Source organism: Beta vulgaris, chromosome 1 (assembly GCF_026745355.1).
Source record: "Beta vulgaris subsp. vulgaris cultivar EL10 chromosome 1, EL10.2, whole genome shotgun sequence".
In the NCBI taxonomy this organism is placed as follows: Eukaryota; Viridiplantae; Streptophyta; class Magnoliopsida; order Caryophyllales; family Amaranthaceae; genus Beta; species Beta vulgaris.
This window is the reverse complement of record NC_079202.1, coordinates 62,617,118-62,633,619: the sequence shown is the minus strand read 5'-3', so window position 1 is coordinate 62,633,619 and position 16,502 is coordinate 62,617,118. Positions and strand designations below refer to the sequence as shown.

Sequence of the window (16,502 nt, the reverse complement as noted above, 5' to 3'; positions counted from 1 at the left end):
AAGCTTGCCATTGCTTAACAGCATGTAAGGTGTACTCCACGTGCCACAAAACTAGCACATGAAACACAGTCTAACAAAAACATGCAATATCTTGTTAACTGAGTGGTGACTACACAAGGCTGAATACTTTCGTCATGCTTAGGACATGTTTTTTTCGGCATAAAATAGCTGAACTGAACTGAATTGAACTGGTCTGAAATGAACTGATCTGAAATAAACTGATCTGAAATGAATTGATCTGAACCGAACTAAACTGAACTGAAATGAATAGTGATATGTGAGAGTAAAAGTATTGTCAAGAGCTGAACTGAACTGAACTGGTCTGAACTGATCTGAATTGAACTGAATTGAACTGAATTGAAAATAAGTTGGGGAGAACAGACCTAAGAGAAGGTGTTTTAATTGTTCAAGAAAAAGTGTTGATACAATAAAAGCAAGAAAAATGTATAGATTTGTTCAAGACAAAAGAGTCCATAATTGCATATGATGAAGCAAGAAAAAGTAGTAAGAGAGTGAAACCTACATACATGCAACCCCAAAAATGTGGATGTTATTCTATTTAAGGACCAAAAAGATTATTAAAGGTCAACAGAAAGATAATTGGTTAAATTTTGGGTATAAAAAAGAACACAATAAAGACAGTCGCCAATCAGAATTTGTTTAGTAGGCAGTAATGCTTGTATTGTATGTAGAAAATAAAAATTAGTCACTTGTTAATTAAGTATAACATAACCTGCTTAATTAATTATGCATGTAAAATAGTAACATCAATTTCAGAGCTAGCAACGTGAAAATCTACTATCTCATTCCAGTATAAGACTAAATTACAGTGAAAATTTGCATATATCTAGGGAACCCAACAAAATTGCACATTCCCACAAACTATTCTCAATCAAGCATTTGTTCGTCTAACCACCTATTTTTCTTGCAGAAAGATCCCATCCATGATAGTCCATCTGAAACAAGAACCCGTCAATGGGGTGATTGATTCAATCAGCCAAAAAGATAATCTCGAACTGGATGATCAGATCACTAATCACACTTGATGTTCCTGTAAATCCTTCGTACAAAAAGTTTCGACCCGAGGTAGCCAACCGCTCCTGATATACAGAAACAAGTTAAAACAAGGACTAATGGAAAAAAATGTAAGGATGAGTAAGCATAATCGTTCTTCTGATTGCATCATTATGACTCCTAACAAAGTATCGAGATGCCACATGTATTTTCAAAATAATCTCACGAACATTCACTTCAATTTCCTTCCTCAAGTCTCAAGGATTGAATGTTGCAAAACTATAGACAGAACATCAGAACCTACTCAGCGCCCTAGGAAAAAACCCTAGGCTGGAGTTCTCGGGATACACTATCCTAGTGTTAAAGTTTGCAGTAGAACTTCTATAGATAAGACAGACAAAAATAAACTGAACTATGGACATAAAAAAAAAAAACCAAGTACTTGAATTGGGAAAAATGAACATTTAAAAAGGCGTAGTTTTTGTCCAGTTTCCACATAACTGACGGATATCCTGAACAGAAACAAAGAAGTGCACCTAATGCTGCATAGCTACAAATTGTAGATGGAAGAAAGGAATGAACTTCAGGCATATTAACAAAAAACTTACCACAAAGAATCCCCAATCCAAGACAGAACATCATTGTGTAGCCAAAATAAAAGCTCGTCTGGAAGAAGCCTGACATCTTGGTCTTGACATGATAGTAATAGATAGAGTACAGATATACATAAATGGCAGTGGATGCAGCTGAGAAGAATGAAGTCCACTGCCAGTGGTAGTTCTCAGCATTCAGCAAGAAATACGTTCCAACAATTGTCACACACACAGTGACTATGATCAGAATCAGAAAGACAAGCAGCATGAAGCCGTAAACATAGTACACCTGAAAGGAACACGCCATAAATAGGTATCAAAGATGGAGAGCATATACGACACAAAAAATCAACAGAATTACCATAAGCGCGACAAGGAGACAGTGCAATTAGTGAATAAAAGGAGTCATTTAACTCAGAGGGAAAATATTTTTTCCAAAGAAAGGAATACAATATTTTTGTTGGTGAAAGTGGGGAATGAATCCCCCCAAAAGTGAAAAAAGTGAGGAGTGAAAGTCAACTCCTTTCGGCGTTTGCTATATAGAATAAGAACAAATGGAATCTAAACCCAAGTACAAAATGCAGTTTATCGCTCTTCCTAGCCCCATCCTCAGCCCCAAAACCACAACTCCCACTCACCGTAAGTCTTCTTGCCTCCACCATTTCCTCCTCTGTCATCACTTATATCTCCTCATATCACCACCAGAGCCCCTTCCACTCTCTTACACCTTTCCACCACTGATTCCGGTGACAACCAGTACCTCTATCTCAACCATTTTTTCACAGCTGGCATAAGGACAAAGGTTGCATATCAGAAAACTCGATGGCCAATCATGTTCACCAAGTGGCCGAATCTCAGCCATGATAGATCTTCTTACTTCGTTTATATTTGTGGATGCAGCAACCACTTTTGTTCTTGAGTGTTGTGTGTGAAGTTGTGAACTCCCTTGTGGTGAAGGATTTACTCTCTCCCTCTCTCTCTCTCTTTCTCTACTCCTGACTTCTACATACACTTTATGCTGCACTTCTCGCAGTGGTTTATTTTATGGTTGTGTTAGTCTTTTTCTTATAATTATCTCTGATGATTGATTACTTTATTTTGACATTGTTGTGGTAGTGGATTTTACAATGATGAGTTGATTGGAGAGGATGAAGCAATTAATGGAACTTCTTAGAGTACATTGGTGACTATGTGGGCTAGACGAACATGGTGTTCAGAGTGGAGGATGATGGTTGCTTGGACACTACAATTAAGGGAATTACTCTGTTTGTGGAGTGTTATCAAGAAAAAAGGAGGGAATTGAAATCCTAGGGAATGGGGGAGAGGGAATCTTAGCTGAGGGTTTTAGGAAAACAGAGGGGCTGTTTGGTATGAGGGTTTCAAAAAAGGGAAAGGAAATCAAGATCCCTGTTTGCATTAAATGGTCTCTGGTTTTGTGCCTTCTAAATATACCCTTTCCCCATGGTTCCAGTTATGGCTACGCTTCAGTCCAGACCCCCCCCCCCCCCCCAAATTCTAATTCAAAACCCCCTAAACTCTGATGACTATGAAACAACCACCAGACTAAAACCTCCACCCTCACTCCCTCGTAAGACCCAACTTAAACTGTGCCCTCCTTCTCACCTTCAACAGCACATTCCACTAATCATAACCTCGCCATCTTGTATGCACGTGACCCCACCAACCGAAGTATCAAACCACCAAATGGAGTCTGCCCCACCACAACCATCATGATCTCCACCAGCAATGTCCACCCATCCACCGCCACAACCACTAACTGGAAGGTCATACTTTCCCCACATCATCATCGCTAAAAGACAAGATCCAGAGTGATGGTATTTTCCAGAGAAACCCACAGTAGAACTATGACTTTAGATAGTCGAATTCAACCAAAACCTCTAGATCTAAAACGTCAATGGTCGAATTTGACCACCAAAATGGCAAAAAACCTCTATGAGGTGGTGGTACGCAGTGGTGGTTGCAGAAAGAGGGTGAAAAAAAAAAGAGGAAACACCAGCAATGTTGAAGCGAAGGGGAATAGATGTCGGGAAAGAGAAAGAACATCAAAAGGCTGGGTTGTTGCGTTGTTGAGAAGAAGAATAAAGCAATTTGCGTTGTTGGGCCTTGAAAAAGAGTATACTCTTCCTACCAACAAATTGTGAAAATGAAGGGGTTTGGATTCCATTCCTCTCTCGTTCTTGGATCCATTCATTTCCCCTGTCCTTAACCCAACAACACTACGTAAAATAAGTGGAAAGGGAATTGAAATAAAGCCCAACCAGACACTGAGTAAATAAGAGAATGATTCCCTTCTCCTGTCCTGAAACATGTATACCAACCAGTAACCCCAACATGATCCCCCGCACCCCCCACCCAAAAAAAAGTGCGAGAATACGATCCCCTCAATTTCATTGCCAAGCATACAACAGAATAAAAAAAGCCCCTTCAAAGAAAATCCAATGAAGTATCTACCATTCAAGCTCCCAACAGCGTCTGCATATACTTTTATCATGTCTCGTTATCCCCCCAACCCTCACATATGTAAGGTCAGATCATGTTTCAGACTTCAAAGACTAAAATAACATCTCCAAGAATTTGAAATAAAGAACAAGGCAGAAGGAGAGTAAAATCACATTTACCACAGAAGCTACATGAGGTGCTAGGAATGTTTACCTTGTAGTTCCAAAAGGAAGTGAAGACAAAATACATCTCAATGAAAATACTTCCGAAGGGAAGCAATCCACCCATCAGAGATATGACTGAAGGTGTTAGATACCATTTCTTTTCTGGAATAGGTCGAGGAATAGTCTTCACACGACATGGATTGTTAGGTGCACCATTCCAATTCTTTCCAACAACTGTCCCAAGAAGTGCAAGGGGGAAGGAGATGAAAGCCCAAATGACAAAGACTACCACCATAGTCCCAAAGGGAATTGCAGCCAGAGATCCATAGAATATAGCGATCGTGTTCAGAACAAATCCAATCCCAAAGCACATAAATGGGAAAAGGGAAGCGGTTAGAATCATTGCCTTTATCCAGTTTTTCCCTGAAGCAAGAAAAGTGGGGAGCCATAAATAACACATGATATAACAAAGCTAAGAATATAGCAGCAGTAATCAACCTCGGGAAAAAAAAAAGGAAAAAAAAGTAGAGGGAAGGAAATATAGATAGATGTCTGACAAGGATTCCAACATACCTCCATTACGAGAATACATGCCACCACTGACATATCCTGATATAAATGATGTCAAGGCATAACATACAATAAAAGTCGTGACAATTGCTCCCCTCCTGTAAAAACAAGACACATTCAAAAAGTATCTTATAAACCGATCTTATTAAATAAAAGAAATATAAAGTCCTTATCGGTTATATGAACGTGCACTATGATACCAAGAGACATGTTAAGATTTAAGAAAGGATAACACTTCATACATCAGTTACTGAAATTAGGAAATGATGCTTTAAGAAAATGCACACAAATAGCAACCATTTGCCTATTTAGCAAAAATCCGAACGCTATGCAGAATATATTTAATTCAGACTGTAATATAGAGTAACTTTGCATACCCTATATACAACGTTCCAAATATTGCCAAAAGGATGACAAGTAGAACAAGAGTTGCCAACTGAGCTCCAGTACCAATAACAGCCGTAAGCAGAGCTAAATAGCGAGGAGGTCGAAAAACATCTCCATGAACAAGCTTCCAACCAGACTCTTCACTAACATCCCTTTCCTGTGATATAAAGTGATTTAGGCTATAAAACGACTCTAATATTTGGAGCACATAAAATCCCCTGGTATAAGAGAAATCTTACCAAGGTTTCCAAGTCATCATCTTCCCTAGCATACTTGGCATAGTCATTTCTAAGGGTTCTCATCAATATCATTGAAACTAGACCAGTGAGGAAGATGACCATCATGAAGGAATTAAATATGGAGAACCAATGGATCTGCAACAAGTAAAACATCCTTCATAAGAACTTTTTTCCTTTATATTATTGGGGGAGAGGGGGCTTGTCCAGTAAAAGATATTGACAAGCCATGTAATGTTTGTCACTTTCAAAATCCATAAGCAAATACAATTATTCAGATAATCTAAGTTATAATCCATGTATTAGTGAACAAAGTTAAAAGCTAACAGCCTAGGTTATATTAATTTTAATCTTCTAAAGCAAAAGAAATAGTTTAGAGAAGGTTGAGAAGAACCTGGTGCTCGAAAAAAGGGTAATCCAAGTAAACGTCAAAACGCCTGCCAAAGGTGACGTCTGTTGGAATCCATTTAACAGAATAGGTCATGTCATACACCTTTCCGTCCTCCACTGCCTTAGCACCATCTTGAGTGAGATTAACATGGATGATCTGCAGATGTACGAGGTTACAAAGAGCAGGGATATATATAAATCTAAGAAATGTATGTAGAAAACACCATAAAGTAATTGTAGTTTACTTGATTTCCATTGTATTTGATGAAGAAGTTCCTATGTGTGTACAATACGTGCTTAGCATTTTCGCCAGTTTTATCAAAACGAAGCTCTCCCACAAAACCTACAGAAAAGAAAATTAACAAAGAAACAGAAGTTGATAAAACACGGAGTAGCATTTTACTACTAAAGCTGAAATAATAGACATCATTAGAGACATACCCCACAGAGGCAAATCATCTGAGTTGCATTGAGCAGCCAAGTATCGGAAAGAGAAAGCAAAATGTCAGCATAGAGTTTTGTCAAGCTATATAAAATAGAAAAAAATGAAAACAAGCTACATATAGCTGAGGAGATAGTGTCAAACTCCAATGTCCAACCTCATTTCTGAAAGAGATGGAACAGAATGTAATGCAACGATTTCAGTGGCAAATTAAATGGACAACATACCAATGAACAACTCAAACCAGTATGAATTCTCGATTGCATCTCTGAATTGTGTTGCTTTAGATTGGTCAAGTTCAAGTTCACAAATGGAAGCCCTGTCAACATTTTCTGCCAGAAGGAAATGCTACTGATGTCATAACTTGCTATTTGTAGATAAAGGACAATTGGAAAGGAGAGGAAACCAGGGACAATGGCGTAAAACAAAATCAACATACATTCTTCGAAAATCGTAAACTATACATACTTTTAAATTTAACTTCAAGTCCGCTGTCAACAAGTTCATTCCCACCAAGAACCTCACCCAGGCCACCCCACCTATGGGCAACCTTTCCCTGCGGATGGCAAAATGGAAGGCTGAAGTAGTTGTAGGTTTCTTGGGGATTGTTGTAAGGACCAACCTTGTTCACCCATAGAACTACCTGCTCATCTGGCTCATACTTGAAGAATAAAAAGGACAAAGAAAAGGCATGTCAGCTTTTCTACAACGCAAAAGGCAAAGAAAAGACATGAAAGATACAGGGATGACCACACCCATATGCACATATAGGAAAGAGCATGATTGTTAAGGCACCAAAAAAATGAAGAAGACATAGAGGACCTGACCCCAGCAAACAACAGAGGTTCATGGCGACAAATATATAAAGCTTACAGCTAATATGCAGCATTACCTTGAAGTCTTCAACATGAACACAGAATCAGAAACATTCTTTGATTTTAAGGTAACAAGCAATAGGTCCGTACATTGCAGATATCTGCAACTTCCGAAGCCATAAAGACACTAACCAACAAACTCATAATTTATAGAAAATCTGATTAACCTCTCCTGCTTTGTTTCTAGTCAAGTTTATCCTACATAAAACTTGAAAGCTTTTCCTGATAATCTCTCATCAACTTCAATAACTAAATTTACAGGCAACGCGTTCTATAGACATCTTATGACACAAAAGTGAAACAAGAAGCTCACATTACATCCAGAACAAACTTAGTTCTATCTCCGGTTGGATCAATATGAAGAACACAAACTTGCAAAAAAAAACTAAAACAAGAAAGCTGCTGCAATTCACTTCACAAATCGTTAAAGATTACATTATCTACACCAATTCCCGAAATCGGACTGCGAAAGATAAGTCAAAGATGCTGAACAGAAACGAAGATGCATGGACTTGGATCTATTAGCAGCAGAACAAGGTTTCTCCAATTTCACCCTTACCTTCTTTTCTAAACCAATTCTGACTCTATCTTCACATCACAGCAAATTAAAAAGGTATTTAATTTTCACCACAACAAATCCAGCAATTCAATATCTCTGAGAGGCTTATACCCTAACCCCAATTCCAAAGAAACCAAATTTTAACAAACCCATCTCAATTAACCTAAATGGGTATCCAAATTTTCAACAAAATTAACATACACCCACAAAAAAAAAACATAATTCCAACCCAATACTTCAACAAGAACAAACCTAAAAACATCAAAATCCAAGATCTACAGCTAAAACCCAGCTCAAAAAAACTATCAAACTTCAATTGAACAATAAAACAAAAAGATCCTATAAAAACCCATATTCAGAAACAAATCAAATTTCATTTTGAGAGAGTGTGAGTAAAAGTGTACCAACCTTGTGATCTGACTCAGAGGCGAGAGAAGGCGAAGAGAAGAGAGAGAAAGTGATGATGAAGAAGAAGAAGAAGGTCGAAATGGAGATGGATCGTACGGTGGCGGGCATGGCTAATGAAAGAAGATCACCCCCCAAAATCAACGGTGGAAATCTTCGGAAATGTGAAAAAAATGGGTGAAAAACTTTGCAAAATTCAAGTAGATTTAACGCATTGAAGATGGGTTTTTTCTGGGTTTTTCAGAAACTCTTCTTTCGTCGACGTTTCTGGTACTAGCGCAGATGAAGAAGAGAAGAGAGAAAAACCATGTGCTGTGGTTCGATTGACCTTATTTCATATCTTGATTTTTCATCACTACTTATGAGTTATGATGTATGAATCTGGTTTCCCTTTCTTTCTTTCTTTCTTTCTTTTTTTTCCTTACCTGGCAAATGGGTTTAATTTGGGTGAGTTGTGGTTAAATTTCATGGTATATGCTTGTTGGGTTGGTGTACAATTTGGGTAGGGTTACTTCAATTTGTGTGGGAGTATATTTTTTGTTTTGTAAATGAGCGATTAAGCGTAATAATATAGTGATATAGATGAGATTCGATTTCACGTTTTGGATATTATTCTTATGAGACTTTACCAACTAAACTGAATGACATCCACCAATTTAAGTAGTATATGAATATGTTCATTTTAAGTCAAGAATAATTTTAAGTAGGGTCAGAATGGATCATCATACTTCCGACATAGTTTGAGTGTGGTTTATAGAATGAAGAATTCGGATATTTATTACTTTTTTGCGAGATCTATGAATAGAAGTAGACAGAATTCTTTAGTACGGGTAATCTTCTTTCTGTGAAGCCTTTGGAAAGAATCAAATGCTTGTTTTTTTTTAACGGTGAGAAGCATAACTTGCATCGGATATCCCACATAGCTTATTTCTCTCGCCGTGAATGGTTTTTTCAACCTATTTGGACCTTATTGACTCCACGATAAGTTCTCTTTTCACGGGGTCTTCCCCTTAGGGTTAAATAGGAGTCGATTCCCCCTCCTCCGTTTTAAAATTGTCTCTACAACAGCATCTATTATCTTTAAGTACCATCTCGGTTAGTTAATCGAAGCCTATGCTTACCACCTAGGAACGGCTCCGACCTTTATTGTTGAAGCCTTGGCTCTTTCATGACATGATTTGTCGGGCCATCAATCTCGACATCAAAAAACTATATATTAAGGATGATAACCTTCTCATCAACAACAAGGTGAAAAGTGATGGCTAGTTTCGCGAAAACTTAAGCCAATCATCACTAATATCCAACATCTACTCCAACACTTTGGATAGTGGAAAATTGGACAGATTTACAAAGAAGCTAATCGAGCCGCCGATCCGATAACTAATGTACGACATCTTCTTTCTACACAATTAGTCATTAATGATTATAGTAACTCTTCTTAATCTGCCGCCATTGTATTTACAACTCTAGGAATTCCTCTTGCGAGGAGCACCTCCTATAACTTCTCTTACAGTACAAAAAAGAACATCAAATGTGTATTATCCCTTGCGAGAAGAATGTCTCAAATGTGTGTTTTTTTTTATTAAAGACACAATGTGTATCAAGTAGAGTTCACAATGAAAAGTAATTTTGCCACTAAAAACATTGAGCAACTAATAAGAGAAGGTGTGATTTGCATTTAAATAACTTGAAAAGAATAGAAAGAAGAAAAAGGTGTGGGCAATGGCGTTAAGAAGTCATAGCATTTAATCGAGCAATCGAGCCATTAGCCCTTTGTGAAGCAAAAATGATAGGATGAAGACTCCATTAACAAGGGTAAAATCTTTATATATTATGCACCAGTGTGAGAATGGCAAGAAGAGACCATTGTAAAATATAGAATGAAGGGTGTTCTACCCAAATCACATCTCTTCTATTCCAGTATATAACTACTAAAGTTACAGTGAAAAAATTGCATCTTCTACAAAAATTACATATTCCCACAAAGCTTAGCTTTGCCGGTACCCTGAAACTCGCTTTCTCAATTCTTGATGAGGCAATTTTCTGGTATTTGGTCCTATGAGATCCATCTCCTGAACAGGTATCCCTTTTCCAAGTTTGTGACAGCAACAGAGTTGACAGCACAAAACAAACATGTTCATGAGACACTGCACAATTTAGTCGCACTTGATGTTTTTGTAGATCCTTCGTACAAATAAGTTGGAGCCTAGGAATCCAACTGCCCCTGTTATTTTAGAGATCAGATAGATAGGGTTAAATTCATGAGTGGTCATCATTAAACCTAGAATTCAATGTTATGCATCAATAGCTAAGTTACTCAGACTTGGGTACTTCTGTTATGCATCAATAGCATTATGCATTAACAAAATTCAACATTATGCATTATGATGTCAGAATGGGGCTTTTTATTAAAAATATACAATATTTTGATCCAAAAGAATGTGTAAAGTGTCTATATCCAAGTCGGACAGCCAATTATCCGTAGAGTGTTGAGTAAACATAGCATTATAGTGAATATCTATGATCAATGAGATGGTATTGATGTGAATGTATGGTCATCAAACTGAACTAAAACAAGCTCTTGATGCATTGAGTAACAAACTGAGAGATGAATCAGAGGAGAAAGTTTTTCTGAAGATACTCACCGCAAAGGATTCCTAACCCAAGGCAGAACATCATAGTGTAACCAAAATAAAAGCTGATCTGGAAGAATCCCGTCATTTTGGTCTTCACATGATAGTAGTAAATCGAGTATAGGTAGACATAGATTGCAGTGGAAGCAGCAGAAAAGAATGAAGTCCATTGCCAATGGTAATTCTCAGCATTTAACAAGAAATACGTCCCCACAATCGTCACACAGACAGTAACAATGACAAGAATCAAAAATACAAGGAGCATGAAGCCATAGACATAGTACACCTGCAAGGATAATACCGTAATACAACATAAGAAAGCATGAGCATGCCTCCGGCGGGACAATACACTGGAGAAATTACTGAGAAGATGGCAAATGGAAAGAGGGCAGTACCTTGTAATTCCAAAAGGATGTAAACACAAAATACATCTCAATGAAGATGCTCCCGAAGGGCAGCAACCCACCCATAAGAGATATCACTGATGGAGTTAGGTACCATTTCTTCTCCGGAATAGGTCGAGGGATAGTCTTGACCCGACATGGATTGTTTGGAGATCCACTCCAGTTCCGTCCAACAACAGTGCCAAGGAGTGCGAGAGGGAAGGAGATAAAAGCCCAAATGACAAATACTACAACAATAGTTCCGAAGGGGATAGCAGCCAGAGATCCATAGAATATAGCAATAGTGTTCAAGATGAATCCAATCCCAAAGCACAAGAACGGGAAAAGGGAGGCTGTCAGGATCATCGTTTTTATCCAACTTTTACCTGACAAGAGTCTCCAACAATTATCTTCAGAACAGTAACATCGGAAAAGAATGGAGTTAAAAGTAAAGAATATAACATACCACCGTTGCGGGAATACATTCCACCGCTCACGTAGCCTGATATAAATGAAGTCAAGGCATAACAAACAATGAATGTTGTGACGATAGCTCCCCTCCTGAAATGATACAACAGGGTAATCTCAGAAAGTATTGTAACTAGAAGTAGTGGGATTGTAGGCTTACACGTAGTATGATACAGATATCTCAACAATTTTTTCGGAAAGCAATAGGAGAAACAGGATATTTGTTCAAATCGTTGATCACGTGATGGTGCACAGCAATTGTAAATTAGACATTCCAGAAATAACATAATGCAGAGACATATGACTACAATCAATATCTCATACACATACCCTATATACAACATTCCAACAATCGCCAAAATGATGACAAGGAGAACCAGAGTTGTCAGCTGCGCCCCAATACCAACAACAGCTGTAAGCAGAGCCAAATAACGAGGAGAACGGAAAACATCCCCATGAACAAGTTTCCAACCAGACTCTTCACTGACATCCCTTTCCTGATCACGGACATCCAAGTTAAGCAGAAGCTGTTTAACTTATTGAGGCTGGGAACGGAAAGGAAACAAAGAGGGAAAGAGAGTCAAAGACTCACCAAGGTTTCCAAATCATCATCTTCCCTAGCATACTTCGCATAGTCATTTCTCAGAGTCCGCATCAGTATCATAGACACCAACCCAGTCAAGAAGATGACCATCATGAACGAATTGAAAATGGAGAACCAATGGATCTGCCAAAAAATGAGATAGGTCCAATCACAAAGTAATGCAAGATCAATTTTTCTTTTCATCTTCCTTTTTTTTGTGGAAAGAGGGGTGGACTGGGGGAGGAGAGGGTACTCCCTGCCTCCTTATGCAACAAAATAGTACTTCATATTATAATATTTTTTCACTTAACTTTTTCTTAAAACATATTATCTATCATTTAAGATATCAACACATCATTAGTTGTCATTACTTGTCAATTTACGACAGCACTGTAATACCAAAACAGCATTATTTGTCAATAACGCAATAACTAACCATTTCATGACATGGATTCATAATGGTAAATGACACTTACTTTCTGCTAGTTCCAGAAGGTAAAAAAAAATTTCAAATTTGGCAACTCAACCACATGACATCAGAATACAATCTCAAAACTACAAAGACAAGACTCTCCGCTTCATGATGTCAGGGGTAAAAAGCATAACAAAACTTCAGTGCAATGAGGTGCAAACCTGATGCTCAAAGAAGGGGTAATCAAGGTACACATCAAAACGCTTGGCAAAGGTAACATTTGTTGGAATCCATGTGACTGTGTACGTCATGTCATATACCTTCCCCTCTTCCACTGGCTTGGCACCATCCTGAGTGATATTAACATGAATGATCTGCAGAATTACAAATCACAAGCTATGGTTGGCATTATGAGGTCCAAAAGAAAAGATACAAAAGAGCTACAATGTTAAGGTCAAATTGAAGTAACCTGATTATCATTATATTTGATAATAAAGTTCTTGTTTGTATATAGAACATGCTTAGCATTTTCAATGTTTTTATCAAAATGAAGTTCTCCCACGAAACCTGCATATGATGAAAAATAAGTTAAAGATAATTAAAACCGAAATTTCAAAATTAAAGAAACAAAACGCAGACAGGGAACATATAGAGGCTTACCCCATAGAGGTAAATCATCTGGAGTTTGTTGAGCAGCCAGGAAGTCAGAAGGAAAGCAAAAGTTAGTCAAGCAATCAAAAGCCACAAAAGGCAACATATTTAACTAGACTACAAAGATAATGCATGACCTCATTCACAGAAATATCACTTAAAGAAAGAAGGTGATATTTGACTATATGAGTATCATTAATAAACGGCAGAAGTTGATACATATAGTGAGTGTCATGGATGAATACCATACCAATAAAGAACTCAAACCAGTACGAATTTTCAATTGCATCTCTGAACTGTTTGGCTTTGGTAGGATCAAGTTCAAGTTCACATATGGTTGTCTTCTCAGTATTTTCTGCCAAATAAAATAGTAGAACATCATTTCTAAGTATTAGGTAAAAGATATGCAGTGCATAAACACAGCCATACACAGATGGAAGGAGAGAGTAGTTATTATAAAGGAATATCAGCATAAAGAGCCAATACTTACTTCCAAACTTAATATCGATTTGGCTGTCAATGAGTTCATTACCACCAAGAACCTCACCCAAGCCACCCCATCTGTGGCCAGAATTTGCAGATGAACGACAAAAGGGAAGGCTGTAGTAGTTATAAGTTTCTTGTGGATTGTTGTATGGACCGACCTTGTTCACCCAAAGAGTCACATGTTCACTTGCTGTATACTAGAACAATTCAAAAGAACAAGAACAGAGATATGTGAGTTTCCAACATTTTATGGAACTAGCAAGCTTCATGTGCAGCCCCTAGTAATGTATGTGATCTGCACAACGTTGCTAGCGAGCATTGAGACAAAACAGGCGAACACCTCTACAAATGCTAAAAAATAACTTTTAATATTTTAAAAAGGTGTGGAAATGGAAATGCACCAGTCAGATAAAAAAGAATGAATCTATCTGGGGAAGGAAAAGGTATTTCAGACTAATTAGCTCATATTGCAGCCAACATGAGAATGAATCCTCTGACTTTTTTCAAGCAACAGCTAGACTATCAATCTATGACCTAGGCTGCCCGTAGTGCATCTACTTAACACCAAAATACTAAAAAGGGCAAGGCACAAGAGAGAATAAGCAGAAAAATGTCTTGAATGGTCAAGCTGACTACAACAGCCTAAATATAAATTTCTTAGCAATGCACTCATCCGTATATATTCAGACCAACGAAGATCAAGGAATGTGTATCACTACTGTTCTTGTTATAGTAGTAATACCTACTGCTCTTCATGTAAAGAAATGCGAGTACAACAGGAAACTTCCTTCCTAAGCTCCTATCCTAAACCAATATCAACCATCGAATTTAATCTTTAATCAAAGATCTATTTAAGGTGATTGTGGATGGAAGAATTCAATATCTGATTTACATTTATACCTCTCCTTCAAGAAAAGCAAAATTTCCATCACACCAACGACCATGCGGGGGTTCCTAAGTTATCCGAAAACCATCTAAAAAAACTCAGCTTACAAAAACTGTAGCTCAGAAGTGTTTCAATACAGATCAACCACTCAAGATTGTCCAAATAAAACTCAGCTTTGAGAATAAAGACTCTAAACCTATCTTGCTTCACTATGAATTTGGCAACCTCCAAGTCACAACTTCACGACGAATCCGAATGAGCTATCTAAACACTTATACATTCTCAAACATGGCAGTCAAATTTCCACAGATTAACAGTTTGCAGCTCAATACAGTAGCAAACCAATGATCATGCACATTACTAAAAAAAAAAATGACTCAATTATAAGCCTTATATGCTTGAAATCTCCACAAAAACAAACAATTTTCCTACTATTTGCAAATATTCCAACAAAAATTTATTAGAATTGCGTTTATAATGTAACGCATTGTACCCCTATCACAGAAAAAACCTATAATTTCGCCCAAAAATCAGTCCTTTAAGAGTGTAAACTAATACAACTAAAAAGAAACTTATTCTTTCAATTATTTGCAACAAATTTTCACAAGGGCATTTCTAAATCAACAAGAACAAACAAATCAACCCAAAAAAAAAAAAAAACCCCAATTCTACAAAATTCAACCAAATTTCTAACAAATTAAACATTTAAACACCCAAGATCTAATTTATCAATTGTAACACAATTAAATCCCAATTAACAAGAAATCAAATCAAACCCATAAAACAAAAATGCATTAAATAATAATGAAAACAGAAAAAAAAACAAGTACCTTGTGATCAGATTCAGAGGCAAAAACAGGGGAAGTGACGAAAATGACGGTGAAGATGAAGATAGAGAAAGATCCAACGGTGGTGGTGAGCATGATGATTGTAGATGAGAGAGAATTTGGTCTCACCCAACGGTCGGATCTGCTGAAAGATGAGTTCTTTTGAAGGAGAATGAACTCTTTTTTAAAAAAATCGAAAAAAAAATGATGAATCTTGGGAAATTTTATTTTATTTTTGATGACTTGTTACTTGGAGTATCTGAGTACTTTACATTAATTGTTGTTTTTAATGTTTGATTAATTTTTCCCTTAAAAAAGAGAGATCTTGGTTAATTCTTGAAGATGTTTATGATGATAATTAATGGTGGATAGTGGAGAAATGCTAAGTACTTCTATGTCATAATTCATAAGTTTGGGATTTAGATCCTAACAAGATCTTTATTTTAGAATAAATAATTAGAGAATTAAGCTAATGACATTGCTGGGCTTCTTTGTATTTGGTCATTATTGTAGCCCAATTTAAAGGTCTTTGGTCATGACTCTTGAGTCTTGACTTCATTTGAGGGTTGATTACTCTTGATTGAGTTAGTATATTGTATGAGAATGCTATTTAAAATATGAAATTGAATTTCGTATGCGTTATATCAGAAAAAAGGATTTTAAGAAAAACAAGAATAATTGAGTTATATGTTACATAAGATAATTAGATGAAATACATATATTTTGTTTAACAAGTCAAAAGCAATGTTATTCCCTACCTATAAAGTATAAGATTTATATTTTGGTGGATGTCATCTAATTTAGTTGGCAAAAGCTTATCAAGATGATATTTAAGACATGGGATCGATTCTCATTTACATCAATGCACTTATACGCTTATTTACACCAAAAAAGAAAAATAATTATGTTGCAGTATTTGGGGGCAATAAATAAGATATTATACGTGCAAATGCACTTTAAATTTTGTTTTTTAAAGTTGGTTTCGTTTGTTCACTTCTAGCACGTTTTTATATCTCATTTCAAATATGCGATTGAGTCTATGCTTCTTCGTTGTTGTAAGAGTCACTTCCTCATTGAT

The 16,502-nt window shown here is 36.9% G+C and overlaps 2 protein-coding genes across 2 annotated transcripts; both read right to left on the bottom strand.

Moving 5' to 3' along the window:
* Positions 1-717: 717 nt before the first annotated feature.
* On the bottom strand, positions 718-8,535 carry LOC104897599 (transmembrane 9 superfamily member 1). The gene is made up of 12 exons (XM_010684552.4): positions 8,099-8,535; positions 6,725-6,917; positions 6,484-6,588; positions 6,256-6,273; positions 6,060-6,157; positions 5,819-5,971; positions 5,428-5,562; positions 5,179-5,345; positions 4,805-4,899; positions 4,281-4,654; positions 1,623-1,896; positions 718-1,100 (listed from the first exon to the last, which is right to left on the bottom strand). Exons 1-12 carry the CDS (start codon positions 8,204-8,206, stop codon positions 1,033-1,035), a joined length of 1,788 nt encoding a protein of 595 aa, XP_010682854.1. The 5' UTR covers positions 8,207-8,535; the 3' UTR covers positions 718-1,032.
* Positions 8,536-9,901: 1,366 nt separating this feature from the next.
* Positions 9,902-15,861, bottom strand: LOC104897678 (transmembrane 9 superfamily member 1). Its single transcript, XM_010684629.4, has 12 exons — positions 15,428-15,861; positions 13,716-13,908; positions 13,476-13,580; positions 13,235-13,252; positions 13,044-13,141; positions 12,796-12,948; positions 12,172-12,306; positions 11,910-12,076; positions 11,578-11,672; positions 11,124-11,497; positions 10,741-11,014; positions 9,902-10,319 (listed from the first exon to the last, which is right to left on the bottom strand). Exons 1-12 carry the CDS (start codon positions 15,518-15,520, stop codon positions 10,252-10,254), a joined length of 1,773 nt encoding a protein of 590 aa, XP_010682931.1. The 5' UTR covers positions 15,521-15,861; the 3' UTR covers positions 9,902-10,251.
* Between the last annotated feature and the right edge of the window lie 641 nt (positions 15,862-16,502).

Bases quoted from the DNA above. Each gene is read 5' to 3' on its own strand.
- LOC104897599 (XM_010684552.4), bottom strand. From the start codon at position 8,206: ATGCCCGCCACCGTACGATCCATCTCCATTTCGACCTTCTTCTTCTTC. The intron at 6,589-6,724 runs GTATGTATAGTT...TCCTTCTGGCAG, and splicing joins ACTTGAAGTTAAATTTAAAA to AAAATGTTGACAGGGCTTCC. The intron at 5,563-5,818 runs GTTCTTCTCAAC...TACTTGTTGCAG, and splicing joins ACCCTTTTTTCGAGCACCAG to ATCCATTGGTTCTCCATATT.
- LOC104897678 (XM_010684629.4), bottom strand. From the start codon at position 15,520: ATGCTCACCACCACCGTTGGATCTTTCTCTATCTTCATCTTCACCGTC. The intron at 13,581-13,715 runs GTAAGTATTGGC...TTTATTTGGCAG, and splicing joins AATCGATATTAAGTTTGGAA to AAAATACTGAGAAGACAACC. The intron at 11,015-11,123 runs GTACTGCCCTCT...TTATCCTTGCAG, and splicing joins CATCCTTTTGGAATTACAAG to GTGTACTATGTCTATGGCTT.